This window comes from Octodon degus, unplaced genomic scaffold (assembly GCF_000260255.1).
Source record: "Octodon degus isolate 3935 unplaced genomic scaffold, OctDeg1.0 scaffold00093, whole genome shotgun sequence".
Classification (NCBI taxonomy): Eukaryota; Metazoa; Chordata; class Mammalia; order Rodentia; family Octodontidae; genus Octodon; species Octodon degus.
Genome location: NW_004524669.1, coordinates 10,366,225 through 10,382,207, shown reverse-complemented (window position 1 = coordinate 10,382,207; position 15,983 = coordinate 10,366,225). Strand labels below are relative to the sequence as shown.

The window sequence follows — 15,983 nt, the reverse complement described above, 5'->3', positions numbered from 1 at the left end:
TATTTTAAGTTTTCTAAGCAAGAACACAGTTTTTGGCTTTTTTTTTTTTTTTTTTTTTTCCCCCGGTATCAGGGATTGAACTCAGGACCTTGCACTTGCCTGGCAGGCACTTATTCTACTGAGCTATCTGCTCAGCCCCTAAGATATTGTTTATATTCGAAATTTTTTTGGTATTTTGTGTTACTGTTACTTGCACTGTATAATATATAAGAACCTCCTTGTTGGGAGCCTCAAGAAGGTAGAAAATTGATCAAATGTGTGTAAGTGGGACTGGGCCTCAGTACCCTGCTTTTGTTTTTTTGTATTTTAGGGAAGGGTCTACAGGGTGTTGAGCGTCTCACTACTAGATCAGACTCCTAGTGATCTGCCTGTTTACAGCCTCCCAAGAGCTGGGATTACACCCACACCAGTCTCAATTGCCATCTCAGCGTGCCCTGGGGGCAGCCCCCCCCCCCCCAGCTCCTGTACCTGCTTGCAGTACCTAAAGCAAACTTACCTCACTCCTGAGATAAAGATCCTGTTTGGTTAAGGTCAGCTGTTAGTCGCTAGGCAACCTTGTGTCATGTGTTACAAACATTACAGAAGTATAAAGGATCGCTCAGTTATGCGTGGAGTTAGTCGTGCCCATCAGGCCCAGCCCCTTTTGTCTTCCTGCCTTTGTTGGTCCTGCCGCTGTGTCTTCCTGGGTAGAACCTTGTGTGGTGAGACCAGCGGATCCCTATGCCTGGTGATACAATAGCAAGGCCACCGAGATGCAAGTATGCCCCAGAAAAGGTCAGCAAGGCAAAGCGTGTGTGGGCTGCGGGTGGCCAGATGCAGATTTTCTTGGTAGAGTTCTATTGGTATTTTCATTGTACCTTGCATAGCAATTCCGTTTTTTTGGACAGTATATCAAAAAAAGTTGTTTTTTATGTTTTACAAACATTAAAAATCAGTTTTTTGATACTTGTTTAATAACATTCATAAAATAAAGATTTAATAATTCAATAAAATAGTCTAAAATAAACGTGGGCACTCACAACGCGCCTTTACGATAAAATTGGTGTTATGCGTCGAGCTACACAAGAAAACAATGAAAAAAGTCCACAATGGGGACTTATGTGTGGGCGTCACCCGTAAACTAGAGCATGTGGTCACAACGCTTTTCGCGAGGCGCACATGACCTGGACCTCACAAGGAAAGAGCTGCGGAAGCGCTCGCCCGTGACGTTCCAACCGGACGGTGCCCCTGTTCGCCCAGGCGTGGACGACGAGCCAGTTGGGTGGGAGACGCACCGCTATCACTGGTGAGTCCTTGACCCAGACGTGACTCCCCCAGAGACTGCGCTAAAGCGTGCTGCGGGACTCTTCCAGAGTCCCTCCACAGAGCCTGGGGGAGGATCCTCAGGTCACAGCCCGAAGGTGCGGCTGCGGGAGCGGGAGGAGCCCGCAGAGCGGCGCCGCGCCGAGCACCTGTGGAGCAGCCAGGCCAGCACGCAGCCGCGGCGACACGCAGCGCCCCGTGCCAGGAAGCCTGGCGCCAGGGAAAGGCCTGGGTGGACTTACTCTTTCGCTACTCAGTGCACTGCGTCTGTTGTGCTTCGATGTTTTAGGCGTCTTGCCACCTAGGGCTAACTTTACGTTAAAGTCCTGGAAAGGTGAATTTGAAGTACAGCGTTGGGGCCGCAGAACCAGTCCCTTGGCTTTGCAAGCGTACTTGGTTCTTGACCCTTGTGGTGTTCAGACACGCATCTGGGACCCGAGGCATCACCGCACTTCCCATTCCCTGCACAGGGCGGACCGCCCCGTGCACTGAAGCCCCTCCCAGGGCCCCGCTGTGGCTCGGCCTTCCCTACCTCAGCCGCGGGCACTGGACTCCTGCGGAGCAGACGCCCGTTCCGGAAGAGGAGGGTCCCTTTCACTTCAGCTTCATTGGACCCGTCACGCCAAAATTTCCAAGCTGAGGTAGTCATTGTCCTCCCAAAAATGTTTATCACCATGAAATTTAGATGAAAAACTTACTGTGCCTTACATTTTTGTCTGGCTATTTTGAACTAACTTGCAGACTATTGCTTATTATGTTTAAGAATTAAAAAAAAAACCAGTAAATAGCAAATCATTTATTGGGAGGGTCAATGGCTTCAGCTTCGGTCGTAAATTCACCAGCCCAGCAGACAGTCATGAGGTTGGAGGAGTATACGCTTGTCAGTCATCAGAAAACCGGTGGCCGTTGGGGCTGTCACGCAGAAACCCAAAGTCACTCAGAGGCCAGATCTGTAAAATCCACAGGAGGCGGAGACGGTCAGTGAAGGCCATGCTCTAGCCTCAGCACGCCCGTCCTCACCCCTTCTCTGCGCTCAGTGAAGCTTCCTTCACGCTCATCAGCTGTGAGTAAATTTTTGCCAGAGTGAGACTTTAAGGAACCATTTTTTGGTGTAAACGACTAAGTTTGAAGCCTTCAGAGGTACAAGAATTTGCGTGCAGTATGTATCTCAAAAGTGGAAGGTTTAACACGCAAGTTAACCCACTGCTGCAACCAGCCGTGCCTGTCCCCTCCTGCCAGCAGCCCGAGGTGGTGAAGGCAGCCGCCTTCCTAGGTCCTGCACCCTTCGTGCAGGCCAGGGCTGTTCTTGGGCAGATGCTCACCCACACTGTCCCATACTGGTGCCACAGGTGACAGAGGGAGAGAGTGAAGATCTGGTGGAATGTGAATTTATGTTTACAGTTAAGGGATGGGAATTGGGTTATAAAAACCTCCTTCCAGTTACCTCCCTCTGTGAGGTGGACAGGTAGTGAGCTGCCAAGTGCAAGCCAGTGTGTGTGAGAGGTTCAGGTACCACACCCAAAGTCCCACTAGGCTGAAGACAGCAGTTACTTGGGGGGAATCTTGTTTTCTCCACCTCTGAGAATGAATAAAGCCAACATTCCAAGGAGAAAAGTGTACCTTAAAGAAGATGCGTCCTCTTATCAGTCCATAAGGGATCGGTCCATAGTACCTGGAGTCTGTGGAATTCTGTAGATTGTCACCTTCTAACCAGACGTGGCCCATGGGTACCTACAGGCAGAGGGGAAATTGGCCCCTTTAAAACAGCGCAGTGACCTGGGCACCGTCTCTAAAAAGCTTGCATATGTCTGTATCCTAAGTTATTCACACAATAAGACAATTTAGTAAATATCAAGGACTTGAAGTATTTAAAAGACCAACCTTTATCATGTGGTTCCCAAACATTTATTACGAAAACTGAGGTTGGAAGAGATCAACAGTGTGACAGAGTCATTAATTTAATCAGACTTCAAAAGAGGTCACGAGGATGCTGACCAGAAATGTGCCCTCCTGTTTCAGCGACAGCATAAGCAGGCAGCAGCTCCACGTCCCGAGGCCAGCTCCAGGGCCGGCCCTCTTCGGTGTTCATGACGAGCTGGACGGTAATTGATCCTGACACCAATTACACACAATCTCATCATTCTACAGGGGCTTGTCAGGGTTCTCATTAAGAGCCTGCTCTGCCTTTGTGCAGACGTATCTTCCTGCATTATACTTTGATAATGACCATCACAATCACAAGGAGCCATTATAAAACCATCAGTTGTAAAATTAATGACAGTGACCTTCCTAAGTGGAAAGGCCCGATCTCATATGGCCTGTGCGTCAACTGGTAAATACATTAAATTCTTACTCACTGACCATCATGCACAGGACAAAAATTATATTCAGAAAGTGCTTCTTGCCCAAAATCTGCTAGAGCCTCTTCCAGCCGTGCAAGCCTCCACGGTTTCTCTCAGCGACAGTGTACCCTGCTCCTCTGAAGTTGTTAATTTAACAAGCTTGTTACCCAAGAAAGTTGAGCTATTGACTAAACACTACTTGACCTCTTGGGAAGGAACTTATTTTTGTTCTGTTCAATAGGGTTTCATAGGAGACACATTTTCTTTTGTGACAAATTACCTTTTTGAAAAATAAATTGATAATAAGCATATAAAATTTTAAATTCATTTTAAGAGACTTACGATTCTGTGACATGTAGAAACACTTGCCCAAATCCTCCAAGTTAATGCTTTGCCTTTTGACGCCCTTAAATGTTAAATCTAGCTGGGCGTGGTGGCACACACCTGTAATCCCAGCACTCAGGAAGCTGAGGCAGGAGGCTTGTTGTAAGTTCAAGGCCAGCCTGGGCTACAAAGTGAGCTTAAGGCCAGCCTGAACTACACAGTGAGACCCTGTCTCCAAAACGAAAGTGAAATCTACTTTATAGAAAAAAGGATGTAAGTTAATTGGAAGAATATCAGCGCCAGCAGTATACAAGTGTAATTCCAACCCTGAGAGGCTGAGGCAGGAAGTTGCAAGTGTGTGTCACAATATAAAGTAAGGTCTAAGGGGCCAGGAACATAGCTCAGCAGCTTAAGTGCCTGCCTGGCAAGCGCAAGGCTGAATCATAGGATGTGAGATCACACACGTTTATTAGTGGAACATGTTACAGGTCCTGGGACCAAGAGCAAGATCACTTTCTGCCTGCATGCAGTAGTCCCTCGCTATTTCGTGGTTTGACTTTTATGGACTCACTTTTTCAAGGGTTTTCAAAAAATATTAATCTAAATTATTTATCAAGGATTTTTCACTATATCATGGGATTTTGTAGAACCATACAGCATATGTATGTTGTTAAAATTACATAGGTTTGAGTTTAGAAAATGGTTAGGAACATTAGTGTTCTCACAAGTGTAGGAAAGGTTTATGAGTGTGGGTTCATAAAACCCTAAGATACATCTATAAATACTATATATACCGTCGCTACTTCGCTGATCTTCACTCACCGCAGGGCTGTCTGGGCTGTCGCTGGTGCGGGGAGTGAGGGCCCACTGGCCTAAGATAGACTCGTGCAGTGAAGTAGGTGCCAGCCAAGCCCAATGAGGACATGAGTACCATGGCAGGGCACAGGCGAAATGGAAGGGCGGCAGCCAGTGTGAAAAGCCCTGGATGACACATTTGGAAGAACTGGTCGGGGAGAAGTTCCAAGGTGAAGATTTTGTGCTTGTTTCCCGTGTTCGTCACAATGCGTGTGCCTGTTTGTTTTACAAGTAATCAGCAAGTAAGGGCCAGCAATAAGAGCCAAAGCAAAGCATTCTGCAGACCAGGAAGTCAGCGTCCCGCCTCCCGAGGCCTCTGCCACTCGCTAGCTGCAGACCACAGCAGGTTTACGCTCGTACCGCTTCCCCTCCTAGATCCCATCGCGTGCCTGGAGGCTGTGCGGTCTTCATTATGATACACTAAGGCAGAGGGCAGTAACACCATGGTTTTAACTTGCCAATTTGATTGTAAAAAAAAGGTACTTTGTGTTTTCTCTTATGACAAATGAGACAAAACATTGCTTCATGAATTGAGAAACAAAACGTACTTGGACATAGTGGCTCAGGCTTGTAATCCCCACTACACCTGAGGCTGAGGCAGGAGGACTGCAAAGTCTGGGCCAGCCTGGGTAACAGAGACCTGTCTCAAAATAAAAGTTCATAAATGAGGGCGAGGAGTGGAGCTCAGTGGAAGAGCGCCCACCTTCGCGGGTCAGACACGCAGGTGCACTCACACAGCGCTTGTCCTGGGACCCCCGCCGCACACCTCTGCCCTCTTCTGAGCTACCTCTTCCTGTCCTCATTTCATAGTGTTCTTTAGTTATTATGGAGATCAGCTCTTTGCAATAAAGATGGCAAATGCATGTCTGTCACTTTTCTTATCAATCTTTGCTTTTGTGACTTCTAGATTTTCAGTCATGCAAGACTTGTCTAGTTTCACATTTTACCATGTAAGTATTTTATTTTGGGGGAATGTATTCACAGAGATAGTATAAGGTTTGGGATGTTGACAAAAATTTTTTCTCCCTTTTGTATTGGGGATTGAAACCAGAACCTTCACCCTAAGCTGCATCTCAAAGCACTTCTTGAGCAGGGTTTTGCCAAGTTGGCCGGGATAGACTTGAACTTGCATCCTCCTGCCTGGCTGTGGGATCACAGGCAGCTTTAGCCGCGCACTGGCGCAGCAGCACTGGCAGCATCTCCGCCCAGCACGCTCAAACTGCGTTGATCCCTGTCCACTAAAGAAACGCTAATGCAGTAGGCGAGTCAGTGCCAGTGTTTTCCTCTGCATCGTGTCTGTGACCTCTGGGGTCTTAATAATTTTCTTATAAACCTGCAAGTGTTCTTACAGATTTCAAGTGTTTATTACGAATACTTCCTCCACCGTGGGTTCTTCCCTTCACATTATGTTCCCTGAAGTTTTAACTGTTAGAGGTGGGGGCTCAGTGGGAGAGCACTTGCCTCGCACGTGAGGCGCTAGCACTGCACGACAGGACAGAAGACGTGGAGTTTACTGCCACACACACGTGAGCATTTCTTATGTCTTTCTGCCCTGACCAAATAGGAGTCCCTAGCACTCTTTTTCTAGTCTGAAGAACTTCCTGCAGTATTTCTTGCAGGGCAGGTTCACTGTCAATGAATTTTTCAACATCCTGACACTTCTTTTTGTTTGAAAATATCTTTATTTTCCATCATTTCTGAGATGTACTTTAACTGGACATAAGCCCCAGACAGACCTCACGTTTCCTTCTCCTGTCACTTTTCGTACTGGTGAGGGTGATGGGGCGGCAGCAGCAGCTGTCTGCTTGCTGCGCGTACGTGGCTTTTCTCTCTGGCTCTTCGGGATTCACCGTGAGGTGCCCCGCTGTGATTTCCCTTGTACTTCACCTGAACTTGGGTCTCTGGTTTGGTTTTGCTCACACTGGGAAAAGCAACAGATCCCTGCCTTCTCAGTCCCCTGGAGCTTCCGTAACACGGGTGTTGGTCTGTTGAACACCGCCTTACACGTTACTGGGGATACTGGGGTTTTTTTAGACCTTTTCCTTTCTTTCATCAAAATTTGTATACTTTTTATTGCTGTCCTCTACTGATTCTCTTGCAGTTTCTAGTCTGCTGCAGGCATCTAGTGTATCTTCGAACTGCAGAAGTTGTCTGCTCCTTTCTTACGCTTGTATTCTTTCCCTTTACACCTTAGACATACGCAGCAGTGTGCTCCAAGGGCTCGTCCTGGTCATCTTGGCTCTCTGCAGCTGAGTGACCCGGGCTCGAGGCTCGCAAGTTCTGTCCCTTCCCATGGCGAGGCACCTGCAGTGCGTCAGGGACTGGCCGTCAGGGGGAGTGCTGAGCGCGCAGGGGTCTGGCTGGCCTGGTGGGCAGGGACATGGACTGTGCTGCCATCAGCCTCCTCCTCCACAACCTGCTCGGAAGCTTTGGAAGGTGTGACGCTGCCAGCGGCTTTGTGGACCACTGTGTCACTGGCCAGCAAACCGTGGGTTCAGAGCTCCCTCGGTCACTTGGCTCAGTCTCCATTTGCTAGGAAGCAGGCACAGCCTCACACTGAGCCCCAAAGCCCAGGGAAGAAAGGCCTGTGGCAGCTCACTTCTGTGCGCCCAGCTGTCCCCTGGGTGGCCATGGCTGCGGAGGAGCTGGGGCTGTGGCTTGCTCTGCTCTTCCTGTCAGGGACAGCTTACTGTTCAGTGTGAGGATGGGTTTCCCTGAGTGTTGGGCGGCAGGCCTACTGCCAGTGCTTCATGTACCTCACGCCTCAACCCTTCTTCTATAAAACTGTGAAGAGAATCACTTGGGCAAGGACCAAAGTGGCTTTTATTTTTTGGGACAGGGTCCTGCTGTGTGGTTCAGGCTGGTCTTAAACTCACTATGTAGCTCAGGCTGGCTTCAGACTCACAGTAATCCTCTTGCCTCAGCCTCTCCAGTGCTGAGCTGACAGGCATATGCCGCCACACCTAGACTGGCATTTCTGGTGTGAAGTGAGTGTTGGCATTGTGAAACCTGAGTGTCTAGGGTACTGCCTGGGTCCCGCTTTATCCTTTCCCTGCCGCAGGCTAGAAAAAGACCTCCCTGACTCGGCACGATCACTAAGCTGCACTGATAAAGGCTCACTCCGTCCCGGGTACACTTGAGATCAGCACGAGTAGAGAGTCCTCCAACAGGCAGGGCATGAGATCGACACAACGAAAATCAATCCAGTGGAGAGGCTGCTCGGAGGCAGTCCCCAGGAGCAGTCGCAGGGCATGGTGTACAAAGAGGAAGACAGTTTCGCTTTTTAAATTTCCAACAGCATTCTGATAATGCTACACAGTATGCTGGGTACGTGGTCTAGAGCAGAGCGCGGGTGGGTGTGCATCTAGGGGTGCTCAGTCTCCTCAGTGACACCTCTGTGTGTGAGGACCGGGATGTGAGCTCGGGAGCACGAGCGTTCTGGTCATTCTCCCGAGGCCTTCGGCAGGGGCACGGCAAGCGCAGCGTCTCCGCACAGCGCAGGTGCACAACACCGCGCCCGACGCCCGCCCGCGTGGCTAGAGCCGCGCTCTGCCTGCAGAGCTCACGCCTAGCGGGGAAAGCACGAGCATTTCAGCTGGAGTCAGAGACGCCAAAACCTAACCGGGGAGGGAAGGTCCAGAGCAAACCGTGCTTGCTTCTTAAGCTGAAACTGAAGCCAGCTGAGAGTAAGCATTTTCGTTTTCCACCAGGATACGCTGGTAGATGCGCACGGACATTAGAGCAGCTGTGCCTTCTCTACAAGTCTGAAGAGCACTGTAGTTAACAAGCGTTTGCAAGTGGCTTAAATCGGAAGCCCCAATTCTGTGTCTGTGCTACGTTCACAGTCACACCGCCCCACAGTCAGGACACCCGACCAGCAGTCTGGCAGATGTGCCGTGTGCCACCTTAAAGCGTGCGTGGAGGAGTAGGAGTATATCAATGAACGTTTTCAATGAGTGCCGTGAGAAGCCGGCTTTCCTTTGGCTTCAATCTCGATCTTCTGGTGCCTGGGATACAGCTGGCCCTGAGAGTGGAGAGCCCTGAGATCTCCTGCTTTCCTTCCTGCCCCAGGGGCAGGGTGCTCCCCGAGCTGGCAACTGCACCTCAGGATGAGATGCCATCATCCCTCTCGGCTGTCCTTACTGAAGAGAGATGCACCTGCTGCCTGCACAATTAAAGACACTCAAGAAAGAGGACTCCAGAACTGCTGCAGACCGTGCAAGAACGGGGGATAAGTGCAGTTCAAACCAGGGGAGTACTAGTCTGAAGGGGATTCGTGGCAGTGTGTCCTTTTTTGTAATAAATCTTTAAAGTTTAACATTCACTGTATAATATTTTTTAGTCATGCCTCATAGAATGCAAATTCTTTGAGGCAAAATTCCGTATAAATGTTCATAAAATGACTTTTTATTTTAGCAATTAATACCTATAGAATTGTTTCTAGTGTATTTTCCAGGTATGCAGGATCAAGTAAAATTAACTACACCACTAAGTAGCTAATGCATATTCTGCTTACCCAAAACTTACATATCTAAGATATATCCATAGGAAGACTACGCTTACTAACTATTGGAAAGAACATTTGGAAAATGAAATAATTTGTTACTAATAATGTTGTAAAAGAGTTCTGCTAAGCCCAGTCTTTGACTCTGGTATCATCAAAACTGGAAACATCACCAGTAAATAATCAGGAATTGACCTTCCTATAACACGAACAGGTTTGTAAAAAGGAGGCAAGTTAAACCCCAAGGCAGTAGCTGGAAGCCCTCCCCAGCACCAGGGCAGGGCAGGGTTGCTGGGCTGTGAGGCCCAGGAGCCACAGTGTCTGTGGAGCAGGCCTGCCCATGCCCTACTCCTGCCTGTCCTTGTCTCACACCTGGCACATATTCTGCCTCCATGAGTCAACAGACCAGGCAGTGCCCAAGGCCTGGTGAGTGACCAGGAAGGTCTCGTTTCTAAGGACAGGGACAGAACAGCTAAGCAGCTGATGACTTGCACAAGTCTACATGGGCTGCTGCTGCTTTTCCTCGGTCATTGCGCCCTGTCCTTAAACATGGGCTGCCTGCCCAGCATGGCACACACCTGTGACTCCAGCACTCTGCAAGAACAAAACAGGAGGGTCCAGCCTGGGTAATGCTGGTGTCCTGAGACTGTCTCAGACATAAGCAAATGGTGCTAAGGACCTTATAAAAGGGGCCACCTTGGGTTTCCAGCAGGTCATGGCCACAGCACCCCATTTCTACAGCCTGCATGTTCAGTGTGAGGGTATGGCCAGTGTCGGGTCCGCCCTAAAAGCAGTGACAGGAGCTGCCCACCCGCAGGCCCTGGGACATCCCGGCTCACCTCCCTGTCTGAGGAGGACCCATTCTTTGAAACCACTGTGTGCTCTATGACTTGGTTGTGGCTACAATTTTGGCTATTTTCTTTTATACTGCACTCAGTGAATCACACAGCTCTAGTGCCAGCTAAGTCTTCGAACTAAATCTGCTCTAAAAATATACATTAACTGTAAAGAGTCACTGATTTGATGAAATTCAGCTGTGGTACAGACTACCGCTTGCACTGTTTTAATGGGCAGCACCATCAAAGCATGACCTGAAGCCTTAGCCCCTTCCTTAGGAAGTGTCCACCTCTGCAAAGCCTGCCCAAGGAGGGTTGGAGTCAAAGCCAGGGTGTGGGCCTTTCCGCACAAGACGTCAGGGACCAGTGTCTCGGTCTCCGTTCTCCACCCCTCTTGTTCTGTGCGTAAGTATCACCTGCCCCAGTCTGGGATTCAGCAAGGAGTTGTATATTCTCAATGAAAGACTGAGAACCTCCACCCTCGGTCCCTGTGACAGGCAAGGATTGCCACTTTGTGCCACACAGGGCCTCTCAGGGAGGGTGGGTCAGGGAGGCTAAGTCCTAAAATAGTGAGTTTTTCTGTGCTGTCAGAAATAGTTTGAAACAGCTGGCGAACGAGATGCACACTGTGTAAGATATATTTCCACCGGAAACTATTTGTCACTTCACATATTTCTGCCCAAATCCCAACTCATTGCCACACAGATTTATTGCTACTATAGACGAATCTCTATGAGTTCTTTGAAATGTACTCTCCCTGTATCTGTCTGCTTTCTAGAGTCAGGCTAGAAAGTATTTGTATCTGAACTGGCAGGAGAAACAACACTATCAGCAGGAAAGAGTCCCTACTTAAAAAAAAAAAAAAAAAATTAAGTGTGCTGGTCTTTCTGTGGTTGGTGCTACTCACTTTGTTTACAAGGCACTGTGGCACATTTTTCCATGACAGACACTTGTGTTTACTCATCAAAACGCAACTCTGGTGGTTCAAACCCTGTACGTTATTTCACGTGATATTTAGCTCTGTGACCACAGAACTGCCCATCAGGCAGGTGAGTGACAGGATGTTTTTGGGCTGATGCAGGACAAAGAGTAGATGAAGATCTGTGTTTGCGCTAGGAACGGAGGCTGGCACCTGACAGCTGAAGGCACGAACTGCAGCCCCACTGGGGGCTCACGGACACCGCCGCATCTCGACGCTGCCACATGCTGAAGCAAGTGCAGCGCTCCTGGTGCTCATCTAAAACACTCTCAGGCGAACGGGATCACTACGCTTTTCCCAAGTGGCATGCACCTGTTTCTGAAATTCCATCTCTCCCAAACCCCTATCTTGCTGACCACTATCCCTGCTGCCAAAGCTAACAGGGGTGTCCCTTCTCAGCCGTGCCACTTCCCTTTCTTCTAGCAGCCAAAGTTATCTTGATCACTTCGCCGCTCTTCCCCAAGCTTTCCACAGCACCTGCTCGGGACCCCATCGGGTGATCCAGCTCAGTTCTCACCAGCCACTCTTCTACCACAGCTTTCCTCCTCAGCAGCTGATTTCTGGCAGCACCCCAGAGCCAGGGCTGCGTCCTGCCTGTGCCCTCGCCCTTGGAATGTGTAGCTGGCTCCAGGCACCTCCTCACCCTTGCTGGCTTGTGCCAGGCATTTTCCTCCCCAGTCTGGAATATCCTGACTACCCCATTTAGAAAGGCACTCCATGCTTGGTGCAGCTCTGTGCTTCATTCTGTGACTCCATATTATGGTCTTTCTCTATTCCTCCAACATGACCACCTGCTCAAAAACAGGCTGTCACCACAGCCACTGGTTCTCCATGAGGTGCTCTTGGAGAACACAACTCCATTCCTGGGCCACACTGGCTATGCCTAAGGTCCTAGTGGAGGGCACAGACTGGTGCCCACTGTTCTCAAGCCCTGTGGGCACTGCCAAGGGCAGAGCCAAGTCCACCCTCATGCAGTGCTGACCCTCGCTGTGGGCTTCACATGCTTTGAAATGAGGACACAGGTGAGTCGAGTGGGACAGCAGAGAGCCTAGGTCTGCATCGGCCTCCAGACAGCCTCCATAACCTTTCTCCTGTGCCCTTCTTGAAGCTAGCCAAATGAGAAGGTGCCTCAGTGCTGGGCCAGTCTCCAGCCCCATGCCCACTCTGACTTTGCTGAATATGAAGGCAAGGTCAAGCTTCCCAGCTCACAGCTGACACAGGTCTCCAGCACTTCTGATCTTCGGGACGTATGTGAACAATGGACAGGGCAGATGCAAATCTCACGTGACACCTGGACTTTCCCATTACTTACCCACAGCTGTGAATATTTTCCCGAACACCCAGCTCAGCCTCCTCTGCTGCTGGCTGCTGGGTCTGGAGGGATGAAAGCCTGTGCTGCCTCACTGGTGTGACCTGTAGTGGTGCCTGGCAGTCGGCTCTGACCCAGAGGAGAATGCCCTCACAGGTCCTGGCAGCAGCACGGTGCCAGTATTTTCTTGCTGACTTCACACCTACCCCTGCTGCTTTTTTCTTTTAAGCTTCTGAGATAAGGGCTCTACGCAGTTCAGGCTAGCCATGAAAGTAGGCCCACTCTCCTGCTTCAGCCTCCTGGGTGCTGAGATTCCAGGCCTGCTCCACCATGCCCAGCCTACATACTTGCTGTTATGTCATTCACCTTTCCCATTTTTCTTTGGAGCCCAGAATAGCTTGGCATGGAGAAATGCCGCTATTGTCTAGGACTGAGCAGGTCATTACCATAGTTAACTTGTCATACTTCACTTATCCAAAGTGGCAACCCAAGAATTTCATTGTGCTGCTTACACAAGACTTTGCAGCCCACTGCTTCTAGTCAACAACAGCTCTTCCAGCAGGCCGAGTGAGGGTGACTGCCCAAGCAGAAAGCCACTGTCCAATCGTGCAGTCACTGGTTCTCCAGTGAGAATATTCCAGCACCTGATGAGAATATTCTCATCACCAGCAGAGGCCGGAGTCTGGCTCAGGTGTTCATACCGAATGGAAGGGTTATAGTTTCGTTCTTAACTTCCAACTACTTTTAAGCAAGTTAAAGTATGTAGGTATCAGATACTGCAGATAAAAATAAATATTGACATCTTACTGAATTCTATTCTGCCTCCTTAGATTTACATCAGTGGTACCGACTTTTCAGCTCTGCTTAAAGTGTCTGCATCAGCCTCAAGCCACCTTGCTATGTTTCGGTAATCTTCACATACACATTTGCAAACATACAAAAATAAAACACATTACTACACAAGGAAACTCTGTAAACTACATAATATTGAACTCTCAGAGTAATTCTACACTGAGAGTGCTCCAAAAGCAGCTCAGGAACTGCACTGCTGGAGAAGAGGCTGCCCCACAGGCCAGGCCGCGCTTTGGAGGGCAGCCCCTGCCCAGTCAGCAGGCGTCGATTACCTTCAGAGCTGCTCGGCTTGCGAGGAGCAGGCTGACGAGTAAACACACTCCCACCCCAGCAGCCGCAGCCAGGCATTAGCAGCTATGGGGCTGATTATGCCCCAGCCGTTGCCGAGAAATGGAAATGGGCTGCAGGGTTTTATCACTAGAGTCTGCAAAAAGCCAGTCCCTTGTTTGGCTACCCAAGTCCTCCTAAGTGACATTATTAGGCAACTCTTCTGTTTAAATGACAGGAGGATTTAGTGTATCAGCAGCTTACCCCAAACACGCCCTTGCAATCTGAAAGTACCTCGTGTTTACAATGAGCGTGGTAACAGAAGGCCAGATGGCTGCGACTTTCAGCTGTGGTAAATGACACTCCAGCAGAAAAACAGCAGTAGGGTACGCAGGGTTCTGAGCCGCACACTCTGTACGCAGTGTGCATTAAGGAACTATTAGCTTTACCTATATAAAGTGACTGTTTGCTAATGCTGTCTAATTAGTGAGATTGCTGTTAGGGCTGTCAGTTTTATGAAACCCTTTTCTACTAATGCAGCTTGGAGCAGCTGCACTGCTGACACACCACTGCATCTCCAGCTCTCGCTTCACAGCCCTGCATCGCCAGTGCCTCAGTCAATGGACAACTGTCTCCGTTTCTCTCTCCCACTAATAATGATATTAATATACTCCGTAATTCCCAAAGGAAAAGGTGAGAACTGCGGCATTTCTCCGTTCACCTGCTATCACCACGCCAGTAACAGACTCTCGTCTGGTGAGCGCTTCACACTGGTACCCGCAGCAGTGGGACGCGCTACTGGGGCAGCCGCGGGCCTGCGCCAGGAGCCCGCTTGCGTGCGTTTATTTATTTACTTCAGGCGTGTACCGCTACATCTGGCCAGGAGCCTTCTGTTACAGCCAGGTGTAGCGGCGCACAGCTGTCTCCCCAGCATTTGCGATCCCAAGGCAGGACGATGGCAAGTCTCGGCCGCCTGGAAGCCTTAGACTGTCTCAGAACAGGAATCAAAAAAAAGCACAAGCAAACATATTTTAGAGCAGGGGTCAACAACTTTTCGCTGTACAGGGACGGACAGTCAGCAGGCCTTGCACAGCCATACCACTGCCAGTATAGTGACCACACACAAATGAACAAGCACCACCACGTTCCAGTAAGCCTGGAACCACACGCAAGGCTGCAGCAAGGTCGGCTGCATGAGGCTCCACAGGCCACCTTGAGGCCTCCTGCTTTCATGCTGACTGAGGAGGAAGGCCACAGGGAGAGCGAGGCAGGATTGGTGCTAAAGCGCAGCAGCACCAGGAAGGGCCCCTCAGGGAGGGCAGCTGACGGGGTGGGAGCATGGAGAAGAGCAGGGGGTGCTGGGCGGCGGCAGCCCACGGGACGCCCTTGAATCCCAGTGTGCCCAGGTGCAGCCGGGCACGCTCAAGGGCTTTGTGGAGACAGAGAAGGGAGGTCAGCAAGGGCAGCACCAAGCCTTCTGGGTTGAACAGCCAAAGAGCAGACAGGCCTTGACTAGGGCGGGAAAGGACAAGGGAGCAGCCTGGCAAGAGGAAAACAGGGACTTTCTTTTGGACATATAAACTCTGAGATGTGTCATCCATCTCAGCGGAGCTATTAAAAAGTGGTGAGTGGGCCAGCCAAACAGCTCAGTGGATTATGCAGGGTGGGGACTTGACCTGGGCCTGTCGTGCTGGCCCCGCCCCCAGGGCACTCTGAGACAGTGACCAAGACTGGGCGTGATGGTGCGCTCCTCTAATCCCAGCTCTTGGAGGCTGTAAACAGGCGAATCGCTAAGAGTCCGATCTAGTAGTGAGACCCTGAACACCCTGCCCTAAAATACAGAAAAAATTACAGACATATTTATATAGGAACTAAAATACACATAATGTAATGGCCAAACTGTTCTTGATGTACTTAAATTATTCTGAATGCAGCATTTTTCCTTTTTCTGGGGGTTGGGGGGCAGACATTGAACTCAGGACCTCGTGCCTGTCAGGCAGGTGCTGTGCTGCTGAGCTATATCCCTGGCCCAACATTTTTCTTACATTCAAAAGAAAAGTTATTCTGCTTTCTTGATGTATTCAGGCAATGTCAATCAACTATGATAGCAATGAACAACATAATGGAAACATTACTTACATAACTACGGCTTTTAAAGAAATCTGACGGGCTAGTGGTGAGGATTTTGTCTCCTTCCAAACCAATTACTCTTTTACAGATATTTGATTTTGGATCACTCGGGCTTTTTGCAATCACAATGTCACCTCTGAGGGGAAAAGTCAAAGAAAGACCAGTATTATTTATGGAGCACAAACACATGCACGGCACTAGCTGCATCATTCTGTAAGCAACAGAGAAGGCCTCCTCCTCTTCCTGCTCTGACCCTCTGCCATCTAGCAGCTTTAGGAACTCT

At 49.6% G+C, this 15,983-nt stretch overlaps 1 protein-coding gene across 5 annotated transcripts in view; it reads right to left on the bottom strand.

Annotated features, from left to right (window-relative positions):
* Nucleotides 1–2,082: 2,082 nt before the first annotated feature.
* The window catches only part of Immp1l (inner mitochondrial membrane peptidase subunit 1), a 59,417-nt gene continuing 45,516 nt past the window's right edge, over nucleotides 2,083–15,983 (bottom strand). For all 5 annotated transcript variants that reach the window (XM_023722854.1, XM_004637974.2, XM_023722853.1 and 2 more), the window contains 3 exons: nucleotides 15,710–15,836; nucleotides 2,923–3,033; nucleotides 2,083–2,252 (listed from right to left, as the gene is read on the bottom strand). In XM_023722854.1, the coding sequence (XP_023578622.1) occupies nucleotides 2,184–2,252; nucleotides 2,923–3,033; nucleotides 15,710–15,836 (307 nt within the window). In that variant the 3' untranslated portion in view covers nucleotides 2,083–2,183. The remainder of the gene's footprint in view (nucleotides 2,253–2,922; nucleotides 3,034–15,709; nucleotides 15,837–15,983) is intronic.